The 15,929-nt window shown below is 39.8% G+C and overlaps 1 protein-coding gene across 7 annotated transcripts in view; it reads left to right on the top strand.

Moving 5' to 3' along the window:
- Nucleotides 1-15,929, top strand: part of UBAP2 (ubiquitin associated protein 2) — a 158,216-nt gene that overhangs the window by 52,486 nt on the left and 89,801 nt on the right. For 6 of the 7 annotated variants that reach the window (XM_064437758.1, XM_064437755.1, XM_064437757.1 and 3 more), the window contains 4 exons: nt 1,807-1,861; nt 3,049-3,152; nt 9,342-9,394; nt 14,626-14,693. In XM_064437758.1, the coding sequence (XP_064293828.1) occupies nt 1,807-1,861; nt 3,049-3,152; nt 9,342-9,394; nt 14,626-14,693 (280 nt within the window). The remainder of the gene's footprint in view (nt 1-1,806; nt 1,862-3,048; nt 3,153-9,341; nt 9,395-14,625; nt 14,694-15,929) is intronic. The other variant, XM_064437761.1, reaches the window with a different exon arrangement.

The following is a 15,929-nucleotide window of genomic DNA, read 5'->3' as shown; positions in this document are numbered from 1 at the left end:
ACTGCATTGTGGCATGGATTAGCTTCCCAGATTGGGGATTTTATGTGGCTGAAGGAGAGAAAAGCAACAGAATAGGTAGGTTGAGCAAAGAGGTTCAGGGGCTGAGTGTACAATCGGTTGGGTACAGCTGCGTGTGGGGCACTGTTTATGCAGAGCAAAGAGCAGAGCTTCACACGTGGGCTTGGTGAAGAGGGATGGCAATTGCTGGGTTGCAGCTGTTGTTGCCTCTTTCCTAACCTCTGTCTGTCTTCTCTCCAACTGATGGTGAAAAAAGAGCGAAGAGGGGAAAGTGTAGAGATAGCAGGCCTGGCCTGTTCTTGTCCCACCAAAATACTGTGTATTGCTGGATGGGAATCCTTCCTCTGCTAGTTTCCATGGTTCCTCTGTAGCTAGCAGTTGTCATCTTGTATAGGATATCGGTAAACTCTTTCATCAAGATATGGCTAAAGCTATCCTTCTATTTTGATGCTTCTTAGAAGTGCTTGAAAATGTACGTAGTAGACATTTTAGAGGTCAAAAATGTCTTTTAACACTTGGACAGTGAATTAGGGCAGGGAGAAGAGCGAGTGGTGAGGAGAGGAAAAATCATTAAAATAAGAACTTCCTAAACTGCTTTTACTGTGTCCTGGAGCTACTGCTCTTACTCAGTTTAGATGGTCCCCTGAAAATAATGGGTAATTCTGATCCGAATTTGAGCAGCCTATGATGGGTAATGCTGATGTCTGGTCAACCAGTGTTTTGGTGACTTAGGTTTATAACTTCTGTGCTTTGATAAACTTCTAATTGCTTGGTGACTTAATTACCACATACTTTTGTTATTAAAATAAGCATTGCTTTGTTCTCAGTCTGCAGCTCTTGACCTCCTCTTGTTCTTTTAATATAAAATAATATTCATAGTCGTCCTCAAAAAAACCCCAACAAACTGGAAAAGCCTCAGATTTTGAGGTAAAAAAAAAAAAGGGGGGGGGGGCGCGTGCAAAATCTATATAGAAATACGCCTCATGTAAGAAATAGTTTCTAACAGTTTACATAGACATGTACTTTATGGGTCGTTCAGTAATGCAAACATTTGTGTCTTGTTGGCACTATGCAATGTGTTAAAATGAAGCCATTCACTGTATCAAGAAGTTTGTAAACTGAGGCTGGTAACCAAATTGGAGTCAACAAATATTTGTTCTTAAAATGGAAATGAGGTTTTTTGTGGGTGATAACAAGGAAGTTAAGTAATTTGACCTGGGTGATTTTCAATGTCAGTAACTGATTAAGGGGAAAGCAGAAGGAATGTGTCGTTGCAGGTTGGCAGAAGCACAGGAGGGTAGGGGTGAACAGGTGGCTTGAGTAAGAGAAGGAAACAAATGGAGTATTTAAACTTTCCCTGTCACTCCTTGTCTGTGAGGAGAATTTCTTGAGAGATCGGGGTACATAGGGAGGCAGGGATTCTAAAGCATCTTAGGCAGGAGTGAGAAAGTAGAGCCAAAACTTAGAACAATGTCTGATGATTTCACAATAGCAGTCTCATGTGGAATGGGTCTTTAGGTAAGTCCTTGGCATCTGGAGCTACTTCCTTAGCTACAGAAAAGGTAGCAAAAGAACGGCAAGTCCTACTAAAACACGTAGTCTTAGATGAACTGTGGCTTACTGTGTGTATAAGCGAAACAAATTCTCCTATGAGGAAATTTTGGAAGTAAATTATATTTAACTTTAACTACAGTAGTTTTCTTCTTAAACCATAGTATTTTCTAATGTGACAGACTAGTGATTGGCGGCTCCTCTGCTGTTGCTGTTAAATGGTGTTTTCTCTCCTAGGGTTTGGACGTGGCAGAGGGAGAGGAGCGGGGAGGTTTTCAGCCCAAGGCATGGGGTAAGAAACATGCAGAGTACAGATTTTGGCAAGGATCAAACTCAGTGGCAATATTAATTGACAGTATTGCCACTGTATGTATTAATATTGCTGTATGTTTGATAAACCAATATGGATGCAAAAATTCACAAATCTGGTAGATGATTAATGGATTATTTTTGTCTTAAGCCAGTTTTCCTAACTAGACACCTATAAAACCTAATGTAAGTTCACTCAATGTTAATATCTCCAACTTGGAGAACTTTTTGTACCTATCAGTAGCAGCCACATGGCGCCTTGGAGACTGAAAGTTCTGTGTGGTGCGTAGAGTCCTAGGACAACTTAAAAACAGATTTGTTTCAGTGTAATGTAGAACGTGTAAGTTGTATATAAACCCAGAAAGCCTAGTGATTGTAAACTTTCTTCTGTTTTTGATGTTTCCTACTTTAGCTCTTTGGACATACATGGACCCTAAAACAGAAACTAAAGTTACTCAGCAGCTATAAAGCTTGTTCTCAGTTCTGTTGGAATAACCTGCTTCATAAAAGTGTAGTCTCCACTACTTTCACTCAGTGTTTGCCTTTTGATGACATTTCATGTAATATCAGTGATGTCATGATGAGGCTCCTTCTACTTCTCTAACAATGCTTGTTCATACTTCTAGATGATAAATGGAGAAGAGGTTTTCCTTCAACAATCCTTTTTCACCTTTTAGCTGTATCTGTGTGTTTTGGCACTTTTGTCAGGAGTGCGTTCTGATATAATCTTACTGATGATCCGACTCCCGTCCTGCGCAGGTCTGGTGCTCTGAAAGGATATGATACTGGTTTCTTATCAGTCAGCCACCTGCTGAGAAACTATCAGCTGAGAGGGGCTTATTGTTGTGTGTATAAACTAATGCTTTATAAGGCTGGCGAGGAGGTATGCTGTTAACTGCTCTTTCAGGAATTATTGTTTTTGTTCAGTTTCTCTACAATAATTTTTTTTCCAGTCTCCTCACTTTTTTCTCCTTAGTTCTTTTCTCTCTTCTCCCTTTTTATCTATGTCTGCTCATGGAGGAAAAATGTCTTTTAAAACCAAAACTATCAAGATAAATTATGTGGAAATCGAGATGTTAAATCTAATACAGCTTCAGCTAAAAACGATGACACTTGTGTTCATTGAATGACCCATGTGTTCTCTTCCATTTCTTAACTTTAAAACTCTAGGACATTTAACCCTGCAGACTATACGGAGCCTTCTGCCACTGATGGCTTTGGGACAAAATCAGAGATTTGGGAGACTGGTCAGAATGATGCAGATGATGGAACTGGTAAGATGCTTCAAGAAGTGGAAGGATTGGAATGAAGACCTGTAGCAAATTGCAGTTAAAATAACTATTCTGTTAGTGTGCAGTTAACTTCTGAAAATACATCTCACTACACAGATATTAGTTCCTTTTTATAGCTTAACTGCTACTAATGTGCAGAGCACATGCTGTAGCCTCAGTGACACTCTGGTTAGAATGAGTGTTTTATTTTAGTACTAGCATCCCTTAAGAGACAAAGGGATTTGAAGAGTTATTGGAAGAACCTGGTGTGTGAAGAACTGTTTAGATACCTTAAGTACTGCTTAAGAGCTCATCTAATGTAGTTAAGGAGTATGTCCTACTAAAAGTGATTGGTCCGCAGGCTTTAGGCATTAGGGTGTGAATATCTAAGTAGAAGAAGAAAAAGAAAAGAAAAACTCATTACAAATATGAATCCACTCAGTGACTCTGGGATGGGTTTGGAAGCCTCACCTGTGCAATACAGGAATGTAAGGATGTGAGTCTCTGGGGTGGAGGAGAGTTCCAAGATCTGCCACCTTTGAAGAGAAGAATTATTAATTAAAGCACAAGTAGGCACTTGAACGGAAGCCAAAAGAGCAGTCTGTCAGTCTGAAGAAAGAGGCAGCTCTCAGTTTCTGTATGAAGTTTCAAGTGTGAAGTGTACACTCCTGGCTAAAGACAAGAGACAGACATAGTGTGGAAAGGAGCCACTTAAGAGTGGTCTTGTGGTGATTCAGAAATGAAGAATGTGACCTGCTCGTCTGTGATTGTGAAGACAGGATACCTTGCTGCTTCCCATATTCCATGACAGGAGATGAACACAAAGGAAACCCTATGTCAGGATGGAGAAATCTGCGTATGTTATTGTCCACCTTTGGGAACCACCGAGTGGTAGGAGAGATTTTTGTTTTTTAATGCCAGCAAAGGGTAACTCTTCTGATCTGTTCATTCTGAAGCCTCCTCAGATAATTTTTTTCATCAGCCCCTGTGCCAAGTGTGGAAGGAAAAGTCTGATACTGGAGACCAGGGTGTGCTCCGTTGAGCTCTGCTGTGAGCCTCTTGAGATGCAGCTTCCTGAACTTCATACAAGCCATTTTCCACTTAACCAGAGAAGACAAAAACAGGCTTTGAGTTTAGGAGGGCTTATTAGGTAGCTGTCTTGCCACTCTGAGTGCCTTCTGGTCCAGCATGGGAGAGTGGCACTGAGTATATTAATGGTGGTTGAAAGGGAGCTCTTCTGCCAAATATTTCGTCTTTCCAAGGAATTACTTTTGAAATTACTCGGTGCTATAGCACAGAAATGCACCTTTTACTTTCATTCATGTTAGCTTTTCAAATGAGTCATTAGATAATGAGTTAGAAGGACACCTAATGACTTAAATTCCCCTAGGAATACTGATATTGTTGTTTTCTATATTGTAGCAGAGGGCAGGGTATGTTGTCGCAAGTATTGCAGAAGCAATAAAGTTAACTAACTAAAGAAAGAAGAAATACAAGAAAGGCACGAGGAGACTGGACCAGAGGTAGAAAATTCACTGGTTAATTATTAATGAATGCAACCGTAAGGCCGTGGCTTACGAATTACTTTTTGTGCTCCATTTCCCAAGCGAGCTCAAATGTTTTATGATCCTTCCTGCTGACTCTGGGTAGCCTTAGCGTGCCTCCCCTATGGCAACCTCTGATCCTTCTTGTAGGCATGTCTTCAGTAATGGGAGAATTCTGCCTAGGAATAAGAGTAGCTTGCTGTGGCTAAACAGATTCTCCTAAGAGTGTGAACGTGTCTACATGAGGGGTTTTCTGCTGAGCAAACACTGGTGGAAATTCAGAGTGTACTAGTTGATGTGTGGAACTTCTTCTTGGATGCCAAATGTGCTTTTGTTGTGAGGCTCATATCACCGAGAACTGCACTGAACTTCAGTAATGCAACCTAATGCATGTAAGGGAGGTTGGGGAGCATGGTGTGGGGAAGAAGGTGAGAGAATGCATTTAGGAATTTTCCTGTGCCTCATCAGGGTAATGGTTCTTAGGGTTATGAATAAGTGAGTGTCAGTGTTTTGAGATCCTGCAAAATCATTTGCTTGGTGGAAATTTAAAGTAAGCTAGTTAAGTGTTAATGTTCTTTTTGTGTGTGCAGTACCTCTTCGCCGTTAATCTTAATTTAATTTAAAATGGAAAAGGCACCATAACTGACAAAACAAAAATGTCTCTCTATATATGTGACTACAGGAAGTGTGTTTTATTTTACAGTGTTTCTTTTTTAGACAAGGCATAGGAATGTCTGAAGTAAGTCCCTGAGGTAAAAAGATCTCTCTAAAAAGAGTAGACTTTAAAACTGAACCACTTAATTTTCTCCAAGTGGGAAACACTTTCAGCTTTGTGATGGAAGGCATTTTGAGAGTTATTAGAGGAGGCTGCAGCTGGGGTAGTATTTTAAAGCAGAAAAGAGAGCACTGGGAATTTAGATGGGAGCAGGGGTAGGAAGAAGGGGAAGGCAAGGTGTGGGACTGGAAGCAGGTTGTACAAAGTTCAGCTGTTGGATTGTTAGTCACAAATATTATTATGCAGTTGTGTTTTTTTCCTTAATTTACAGTGCTGGTAATGTTAGTTACAAACCAACAATCCCAGTATTAAGTTGTCAATGTGGAGTTCCTAAAGATGTGAATGAGGGGAATGTAAATGTATGGAATTCCATAAAGCCTGCAGTGGGCTAGTGAAGGATGTCAAATAAGAGCATACACAGAGGAAGGGCAGGATGGAAATCCCTCTCGTTATTCCTCATTACCCAGACCTACTTCTTCTTTCGTCTAAAAAGAAAGGAAACAAAATTAGCTCATACTAGCTACTTGGAAAATAAGTGTCTTTCAGCTGCAGTTACATTAAAAAGGAGATAAGTGGGCAACTACTTGGAGAAACAAAACTAGTTTTGCGTATCAGAATGTTTTCTGAAGATATCATGCAAATAGAAACTCTGTAGAGTTCTGAGTATTTACTAAGTATTTCCTCTTTAAGCCAGTGCTGGGAAAGGATCAACATTTTCAATTAAAGAGAAATACACAATTTATTTCCAAAATGTAGTTGCCCCCATACACGCTCTGAAAGCACACTCAGATCTCTTCAGGTCATTCTAGAATGCGAATGTAATCTGGAAGAGAAAGATTAGTACATAAGTCTAGGGTAGGCCAACATAAAATCATTCTGGGGCTAATATCTATGGCTGATTATTCGATAAAGGAAAAAAACTAGAGTGACAGGAAGTGAGGAATTGGAGGAAAATAGGTGAAGACTTATCAAAAACGTATAGTATATGTTTTATTGGTTTTATAACTTCCTAAAACTAGACGTGGTACAAAGGAAAACAGGAAAGAGTCACTGCCATCTAGGTTGAAGTTGCTGTGGCAAGGATCTTTAAAAACAGAAAGCACAATTTTGTTGGAAAACAGTGAACTCTTTAAGTTGTGATGCTTTGCAAGGCTTGGGGGCAAAGGTTTGGAAAAGGATATATGGAGTTGCAGTAATGCCAAGGTGGATTTTGGACTAAAAGGAAATTGGCGCACTTGTGACAAGACCAGAATTAGAATCCCATCAATCTGAGCAAGGCATTAGCAAATGGATTTAATGCAGAGAAAAGCAGTGAAATAACTGAGGTCGGAAGGATTGAGTTGGGAAGGTAGAGTGTTAATAAGCAACAACAGTAAACTTAGCAGCTTGGGTGAATTAATAAAAGGGTGAAAGGTTGTGTTCAGTATTTAAAAAGAGTAAACGCGCAGAACGATGGTCATAAGTAGGAGCAGCAGATAAATGTTTAAACTGAATGTCAGGAAAATTACCCAAGTGTTATTCCAAAAGGCTTGGTCTCCCAAAGGTGGTGGGGGATGCTCAAGAGTTGGGCCTGATTTCTCTGAGCTCTTTTTGTGTTTGTTTTAGAAGACTCTGAGCTCTGTTGTTAGAGTTCTGGCACCAACATGAGGTTTGTCTTCTGCAGAGGCAGACCTCGCTCTGACTAATGGGACATAAATATAAGCAGGGCAATTACTAGGATCTTTTCCTTTAAAGAAGAAATATCAGAGGAAGGGATCCTGTGTTGGTCAGGAGAAGGGAAAGAGAATCAACTGTTTCTCTAAAATGCTTTGCTCATTGGACTTTTCTTCCTTTCCAAAATTTCTGTGGAAATATGTGGATTAGCCTAGAAATTTGAGGCATTGTAGTAATTCTGCTGTGCTTGGATATGGTTATTAGTTATTTTTCAAGTGTCTTGGTATTTTGCAGCATGTAGAAACCTCCTGGTTAGGGTCTGTATGGTAACATGTAAGCACAAGATGTTTCAGGCAACTCTGTATTCCTCCAGAGAGCAAACACAGAGTGGTTGTTACCTTGCTCAAGACCTGACAAGTAATTTAGATTCCAAGGTATAAACCCCATCTGTTTTCTTTCCACGGTGTGTATGTCTTTGTGGTAGGCCTCTTTGACTCACTGGATTTGTGCCATACGACCCTCCCCTGACCAGACATTGCTTTGTAAAGGTGTACAAAAGAATGTAGTAACATAGTGGTGGCATTAGTGTTTTCCCAAAAAACTGGGTTCGTTCACCTGGTGTGCAAAACACCAAAATACTCACAGAGTGGAGGTGTTTCATTAATTTCATTTTTGCGCAAAGATGGGTGCTAGGTGGTAACTCTACAAGGCTAGCACACTGCCCCAAGAAACTACAAGGTATTTAGACAGTTAAATATCAGTCACAGCTGATATGCCTGCCCCTCAGCTGATTATTGGTTAGATTCTTTCTCATTTAATCTTAAATGTACAGCTCCCTTTAAATTTACCATGCATGCTTAGAGAGTGAAGGGCTTATTTGAGTAGGGGGTTTTCTGGCCTATGGGCATGATTTTTACTCTTATAATGAGGATAGTTCACCTAAAGTACACTTAGTTTTAGTTCTTATCAACATACATAAACATCCCAATTAGTTGTCTTCCTTGACTATATACTTTATCACCAAGCTTTCAGTGTCTTCTGAGGCAGAATGTTTCCTTTTTTGAGTCTCTCAATTGTTCTTCAAGGATACAGTTGTAAAAAAAATGTTTCCCCTCTCTTTCAGCTCCCTTCTCTGACCACCAAATTTTGTTTTGCCAGGCTTACATGGTTCATTGTTATTAGCAGAAAATTCCATTTTCTTCAGGATATCATTAGTACAAACTGAATTTGATGTTCTCATCGGGGCTTGTTTCTGGATGAATATGTCTCAGAGCGTGCCTGGTTAAGTAAAGGAAATGAATAAAGCAGTAGTTCTTTTACTTTTGTACTTGGTCAAAGGAGATGGTAGCAGGAGCTTTACTGCTGGTGCTTTCTTCAGTCATGGTTATGAGTTTAAATGAAAGCTCTGGTTGTTGCTGGGATAACCTTTCCTATGCTTACGCAGGTGGGCAAGGCTTTAGTCCATTTATTGCTCTTGTGTGTCTCTGCCTGCTGCTTCCTATGGAAGGGATCAGGTTGTTGCATCTATAGGATCGTTTCCTATAGCTTTCCCATTGCCGTGTGCTGTGGACTGTGTGCTGTACCGCAGTGTTTGCCAGATAAACTCTGCCACAAGTTATAGGAGGAGGTGTTTTGCAGCTACAGTGGAAGCTTATTGACTCTTCTGCTGCCATTATATTAAAACATTACCTATGTTTTAAAATAAAATTCCTCTATCAGGGGAAGGGATTGAGGTTGGTCTGCTCTGAAGAGCAGGTTAACAGTTTGGAAAGGAACCTCCAGAGGCGTAGCTTGGGTCTGGAATTTGAGTATGTTGGAAGCAGGATTATGGGTGTTGGAGCAGGTGTTGTGGTTGTGCTTGGTTCAGGGTCTGTATGAATTTGCATGAAAGTAGGAGATCCCATGGGAGGGTGGAGTAACCTCTCACTCTGTCATTGGGGGGGACATAGGAGGAGGTTCTTCCAATGTTTGGGATTAATCACTGGTTACAGAAATGTGTTCCTGCAAATTGTTTGGTACCATAGTGGCTAAGAAATTCCTGAAATCAGAAATTAATGGGGAAAAACCAAACCCTCCCAAAATTTTAAATCTGCAGACAAATTTTTGAGGACTTCCTATGTTTCCAACCACCACCTCCTCGCTTATAAGGCAGAAGGGTTGAAATACAACACTGTGCTTTTAGCTTGTAACCATTTTCTTTGCTTCCCCAAATTACAATAGGGGCGTGGAAAAACTCCATAGAAGAATGGACAGCAGACGACTGGAATGAAGATGTAAGTGTACCTTGTTGGATAGACCAATTGATTATTTACCCTTTTCAGTGTTTCTGTATTGTCTTAGAAAACTAAATGTTCAAAGTAAGATTTTGCTGTATGCATGCAATGATATTTCTTACTGTGTTTTTAGCTGTAATTCCTGTTTAAAAAATATATATATTTACATAAGCTTATTTTTAAAAGAAATTGAATCAAGAAATATTTATTTTGCTGGGTGGACAATACATAGATAATAAAATTTTAAGTTTTATCCTAAATCAAGTATTTGTGAATTATAGTTCTCCACCGCTTAATGCTGGTTGGAGTTAATAGCATACTTCCCCCTATTGTTGTGTAGGGGTTTAAAACCATATTATCACAAGACTTTCATGTAATTAAGTGCTGAAGCTTACTATCAACTTTAGACTCCCTGTTTTATGTAGATTTCAAACAAAAAGCATCGTGCTTCCACTTAGTTGACTTCTTGTTCATACTGTTAAAAACGAGAGCTAGCAGTATGCTAAAGTTAGCAGATAATTGCTTCATTTCTGTTGTTTCATTGTGATGTGTTGTCTAAGGTACTACAACAGTTTTGGTTCTCATTCTTTACCTGGCAAGAGATGTCTTCATGTCTGCAAAATATTTGGCATTTGTGGTCATCACATGTGAAAATCGTGTTTGTGATTTTAAGTTTTCAGTTACTGTGTTAAACCTTACGCAGTTCAGAAAACAAATGAGGTATCAAGAACTGTGGAAAGGAAAACTTAACTTTTAAGAAGTTTTTCATCTTTTATAGGAATATCCATTATTTGAAGTTTATTTTCAGAGGAATAAGAGAGTGTCTTGGAAGTCATCCCTTTTGCCTCATCCTGTGGGGTGGCATGTCAGTGTTATCCCTAGAAACGTGTGAATATTTCTGTCCTTACCTAATGAGAAGGCTGTCTCTTTTGAGAACATTAAAAGAAACTCTAAAATTCCTAGGTTTTCTGTATCAGTTACTGCCATCAAAAGCTGGCATATTTTTTAAACCTGTACTCTATTTCTGCACTAGACGCTAGAGGTGAACTAAGGGCTAAGGATAGTGAAAATTTCTGGCCTTGTTCTTACCCTGGTTTGCTGCTGGTACGATACAGCATTTGTAGTATGGGGCGGGGGGGGGGGGGGGGCTTGAGCAATGCCAGCTAGGGATAGAATTTTTTTTAATTAACCTGAGTAATTTGGACGTGAATCTTGAAAGAGCACCAGATGAAATCTCTAGCCTGTTGTTAATTTTTATTAATTTTAGAGTCCTGGAAAGATCTGTGTAACCCAGGAGAAAGTTGTTCATGTTCTGATGTTCAGAAAGAGTGAATGAAATGGCAAGCTGTAGACACACATTAGCCCAAAACATGCCTGGAGAAAAAATAATACAGGAAAATTTGATTTATCTGATTTAAAAAAAAAATAACAGAAGTGTAAGAGTACAGCTTGTGTCATTCAGTGTTATTTTATGGAAATATGTCCATTTCGAATAAACCTGATCTTGGTCTTCAAGTAAATTACAAGCCAACTGTGAAGATAGAGTATGTCCTTGTAAGAGATTTGATCTACCTCTTTTGTTTTAAAATAATTAGATGCTATCATAAAACACATTAAGTGGATTAAAATCTGCATTGCAAATTTTGGCAAATAGATCTTTTGCAGGAGGACTATTGTTAAACGTGGGCATTTCTAGGAGGACTATAAAGGAATCCAGTCCCAGGCCAAATGCCATCTAGTGTCTTTATCAATGATTTGGAAGTAAAAATAAAATCACTGCTGAATAAAATGTGTGGGAAATCCCCAAATTATTGCAATGGCAATTAAAGTAAGCCAGTCATGTGGAGAAATATGGACCTCTGCCAGACTTGACTTGTTCAAATGAAAAATGCTTTAATATAGCCAAGCGCCTATTGGTTTTATAGGAATAAAGGCGCACCTCCAGTACAAGGGACTGTTTTTTGGAAAGCAGCAACTGAAAAAATTTCAGGATCATAGTGGATTATGAAAAAAGAATGTCTCAGCATGATCTCCTAAAGGGCTGATGCTGTGGCAAAAAAACTCTATTGTAGTCTTTTTGCCTGTAGGCACTCTTCCCTGTCACTTAATCATTCTTGATTAATGATTAAAACGACCAAGGAAGCTGATGTATTTGCTGTCTTCAGATAAAGACCAGGTGTTTTTCTGAAGAATATTTTCATTTAAATGTGGTGTTCTCTAGGCAGGTACAAGTTAGGAGCAGGTGAGTGAAATTTTGTTGTTTGACCTGAGAAAGATTAGACTTTTGTGATCTAATAGTCCTGTCTGGTATTTGTCTTTAGTAGTGAGTATTGTGCCAGTATAGTAGGTTGTCAGCGTGCTCTTAAAGTGGAAACTACTTGCAGTGAAAATAGGAGGTCGTATTTTGTTGAAGGGATCGGCAGGGCATGGACAATGAAGCACCAAACAAATGTTGAGGTACTGTAGATGGCTCTGGGTTTCCTGTTCAAATTGTGATCATGTTCTTCTGGCTAAAGAAGATAAAGTTTGACTACAGAAACTATCAGAAGGGGAGAAATAGAATACATACAAATTGCTGGAAAGTGGATGAAGGCAAACATGATCTTTACAATATTGGTAGTTGTAGTTTTCATTTGAAACTATAGCAATACTTAACAAAAAATATAAGGAAAGGAAGAAAAGTGTTTTAGTGGGAGTGCTTCCTTTACCAGGAAGCAGCATGAGAACTTGCTTTATTGTCTTTAACTTCAGTACATCATACTAAAACAGTAATAAGGTTTTGTTATTTCTGATTTGCTGATGCAGAGTTTTTATGAGGATGCTAGAGTGTATTTTCCTGTTCTCCTCACCTATCAACTGATCATAGGAGCTGGTAGCTAGCTGTTAAATATATATTGTCTTGTTTGGTGGCTGAAGAATGATTCTTATAATAGGAATAGGAGCTGAAAAGCACAGGGATTTCACTGCAGGTGGAGGAAATACCTTATGAGGCCAGTGGGAGGCAAATGGTTCAAGACCGTTTACTCAGTTCTGGGATAATGCCAAAGCCTCAGTGAATGATTTGTGGGTGTAGTGTATGGTGACCATAAGTAACTTTCTTAGGAGCCAATAATACTACTTCTAAGAAATACTAAATAAGTCTGCGTAATAAAACTTTTCAGTGGCTGCTGCGTGATATATGTTTTTTGACAAATGCTGTAATCCCAGCAGATTTCTGAATTAGGTGCTTGACTGGAGCTTGTGGCAATTAGCTTGCCACAGGGTGTAGTGTAAACTTCAGTATAGCTGAGCTGGTAGCTAGAGACTTTCACCTCGCATACTGGTTCCCTTGAAGAGAACGTTTTCTCTCATATGTCAAGCGTGCTTTTGAGTCGTCGCAAACATCCTCAGGCTCCTTGATTTGTTTACTTTTCAGGATTCATCAGTGTTTTGGCCACAGTCTTATTGTGGATTATGTGAACATAAGAAACTGTTGACATTGCAGAGAACTTAATCTTTAACCAAGGAATTGCAGGTCATAGGGTGCTGCTCGTGCCATTAGCTGATGCTTTTGTGCCATGTAACACTGTGTCATAACACTACAAAAAGTACAGTACACGTTGTTCTAAAGTAACACGTACAGCAGGGAAGGGGCTGAACAATAGAGAAGCAGCATTTTAAACTGCAAATGTGCTTGAGCTGAATATTCTTTCTTCGTTTTGGTCAGTACATAAGAGTTGCAGGCTCGCAGCTTTATGAGTAGGACAGAGTTCTGTTCCAGAAAGATGGGATTGAAGTTCATTGTGTTGGCAGCAAGGGTAGGGAAGGAAATGGAGGGAGGAACTGTGGTGGTACTAATTTTTTTTATGAAACAGTGTGTTGCACATAAATGGGTGCTAGGAAACTTTGCCTCCAAGTGGTAAGCGATTGCTCCCAGTCAGCCCTTTTGTGTCCTGCTTAAATCAACAGGGTTTCACAGGAGAATCCTAATCAGATGATGGTGTTCAGGAATATATGTGCTTTCAGTAGAGCTGCATGGGGGATGGCAGTTTAAAATGTCTCATGTTCATGATGTCCTTTAAACCGTGTTGCTAGCAATGTATGCAGTTAAAAATGCATATTTTCCTGGAAGAGCTGTATTCAAATGTTACATTCTACAGGGATTCTTTGTGAGTATTTGAATAGGTCAGTTATTCTTTAGCTTAAATATAAAGCTAAACCAAAGTAGTTAAGGGTGATTTTGTGCAAATTTAATTTAAAATGTAACTATTATATGTGCATATCTCTATCTTGTTAAACCTAACCTGTACTGGCTTAAGACCTATTCTGATTTGCAAGTCAATACGAATGAATTATCCGTAGGAAGATGTAGCTGTTTAACTACTACTTTTTTTAAAAAATAAAAGCATTTAAAAAACCGCAAAAGACCAAAAAACCAAACAGGAAACAACCCCCCTACAAACCAAAATCACCCCCTTTCCCCATAAAACCCCAGCCAATCAGCTCTCCCCCCACAGCTACACGTGCAAGTATCTATCTTTGCTATAACAACATGGTTAAAGCAGTACAGCTTTCTGCTGTGGATGGTCTGACTGGTTATACTAGTATAAGAAATTACATGGTTCTCTCTATTGCTGCTTTCAGACTCATGCTCGCAGAGCAATCAGTTTAAGATGTTATTGCTGCCCCTAGCAGAAATGCCAAAAAGGAACTGTGAATGGTGGTTCACTGTATGTACCTGAGCGCAAACCTGCCTCTGCAGGTGATATGAGCTGAAATGTAAAACACAGGGATACGTGAAATGAGTGGGAACGATGCAGTGTGTTAGACTTCTGCAACAAGATTTATCAGAGCTGTTCTATGGAGTGTCCTAAATTATGTCTGCACAAGGTATCTTTACACTGATGATATACCAGCTGTTACATTAATTACTTTCTACTGGTATATTTTTCAGTTGAACTATTGCCCAAGCTGATGTACTTACATTCATATACCACTGTTTGTCTTCAGTAGATCAGATTTTCTAAAACTGTAATTAAATTGGTACTTTATTCTGTGAGGAAGACTTTCCTGAAGTTTGACTAAATGTTTTTGTCTTTTTAAGCAGAGCTGCAGCATAACTGGTTATTATGGCAGTCTGACTTTTGTCTTGAAAGTGCATGACCCAGATGGAATTTCTGCAGATGTTTCATCAGTCAAGTGTGAGCATCTGTATGATTAAAATACCTTTTCCTCCCCCATCTCTTTTTCAGCTTTCTGAAACAAAAGTCTTCACCGCTTCCTCTGCTCCAGCTGAGAATCATGTGACTCCTGGGCAAAGGTAGGCTGCTCTTCCACGTTTTCCCTACATCTTAAAAACCTTCTGCTTGGCGACACAATGTGCCCTGGTTTCAGCTAGGATAGAGTTAATTTTCCTCCCAGTAGCTGGTACAGTGCTGTGTTTTGGATTTAGTATGAGAATAATGTTGGTAACACACTGATGTTTTAGTTGTTGCTAAGTCGTGCTTGCAGTAGTGAAGGACTTTTCAGCTTCCCGTGCTCGCTGGGTACACAAGAAGCCGGGAGGAGGCACAGCCAGGACCACTGACCCCAGCTGGCCAAAGGGATATTCCATGCCACAGGACGTCCTGCTCAGTGTATAAACTGGGGGGAGTTGGCCAGGGGTTGGGTAGTGTTTGCTGCTTGGGGACGGTCAGCGGGTGGTGAGCAGTTGCATCACTTGTTTTTCCTGGGTTCTCTCTCCTTCCCCATTCCTTCTTTCCTCCCTGCCTGCTCCTTCATTTCAGCTTATTATTATTACTATTTAGTTATTGAACTGTTCTTATCTCAACCCACAAATTTTCTCACTTACTCTTCTGATTCTCTCCCCCATCCCACTGGTGGGGGAGGGTGAGTGAGCAGCTCTGTGGTGCTTTGTTGCTATTAGTGGATAAACCATGACACAATGTTAGCTTGCATATATGAAGTGTTGAATAAAGACACAGGGCAGCGATTGGTCAAAGATTCAGACAGGTCAGAGATCGGTCAAGCTAATTTCAAAACTGCAAAACCCTTGCTTGCAAACAATTGGCTTTTTGGGTTCCTGTGTTACCTATGATTGACTACGGGAGCTGAGCCGTAAGTATCAAATCCACAGGCATAGTACTGAGAAGACCTTGTCTTCTGCACTAAGACTGCTTACAGGCAGAAACAAAAGTAGCTGGGAAGAAAATTTTTCTGCTGTTGAAAAGAAAGCTCTGGCTTTGCTGTCCAGGAGATGGAAAGCCTGTCCCCGCAGATGCAGAAAGCATTCAGAATATAGTGCTTTGACAAATATATTAACAGAAAAGGTTGTGTTGGCAAGAAGGTGAATTTCCTGGTAAGCATCACAATTACTTGCCTTAACTGATGATACAGAGTGTAGATAGAGAACCAAAAATTTGGCGGTTGCTGCCTTCCTTTTGCTTGCCTTTGTCTTCACCAAATGCCTGGCTGATGATGTTATGGAATCAGTTGCCTGCATTAGCCGTAGGTCCCAGCAAGGCAGGTTGAAGTTGCATGGTGAAGACTTCAGTAG

Source organism: Phalacrocorax carbo, chromosome Z (genome assembly GCF_963921805.1).
Source record: "Phalacrocorax carbo chromosome Z, bPhaCar2.1, whole genome shotgun sequence".
Lineage (NCBI taxonomy): Eukaryota > Metazoa > Chordata > Aves > Suliformes > Phalacrocoracidae > Phalacrocorax > Phalacrocorax carbo.
This window is presented reverse-complemented; position numbering and strand designations above follow the sequence as displayed.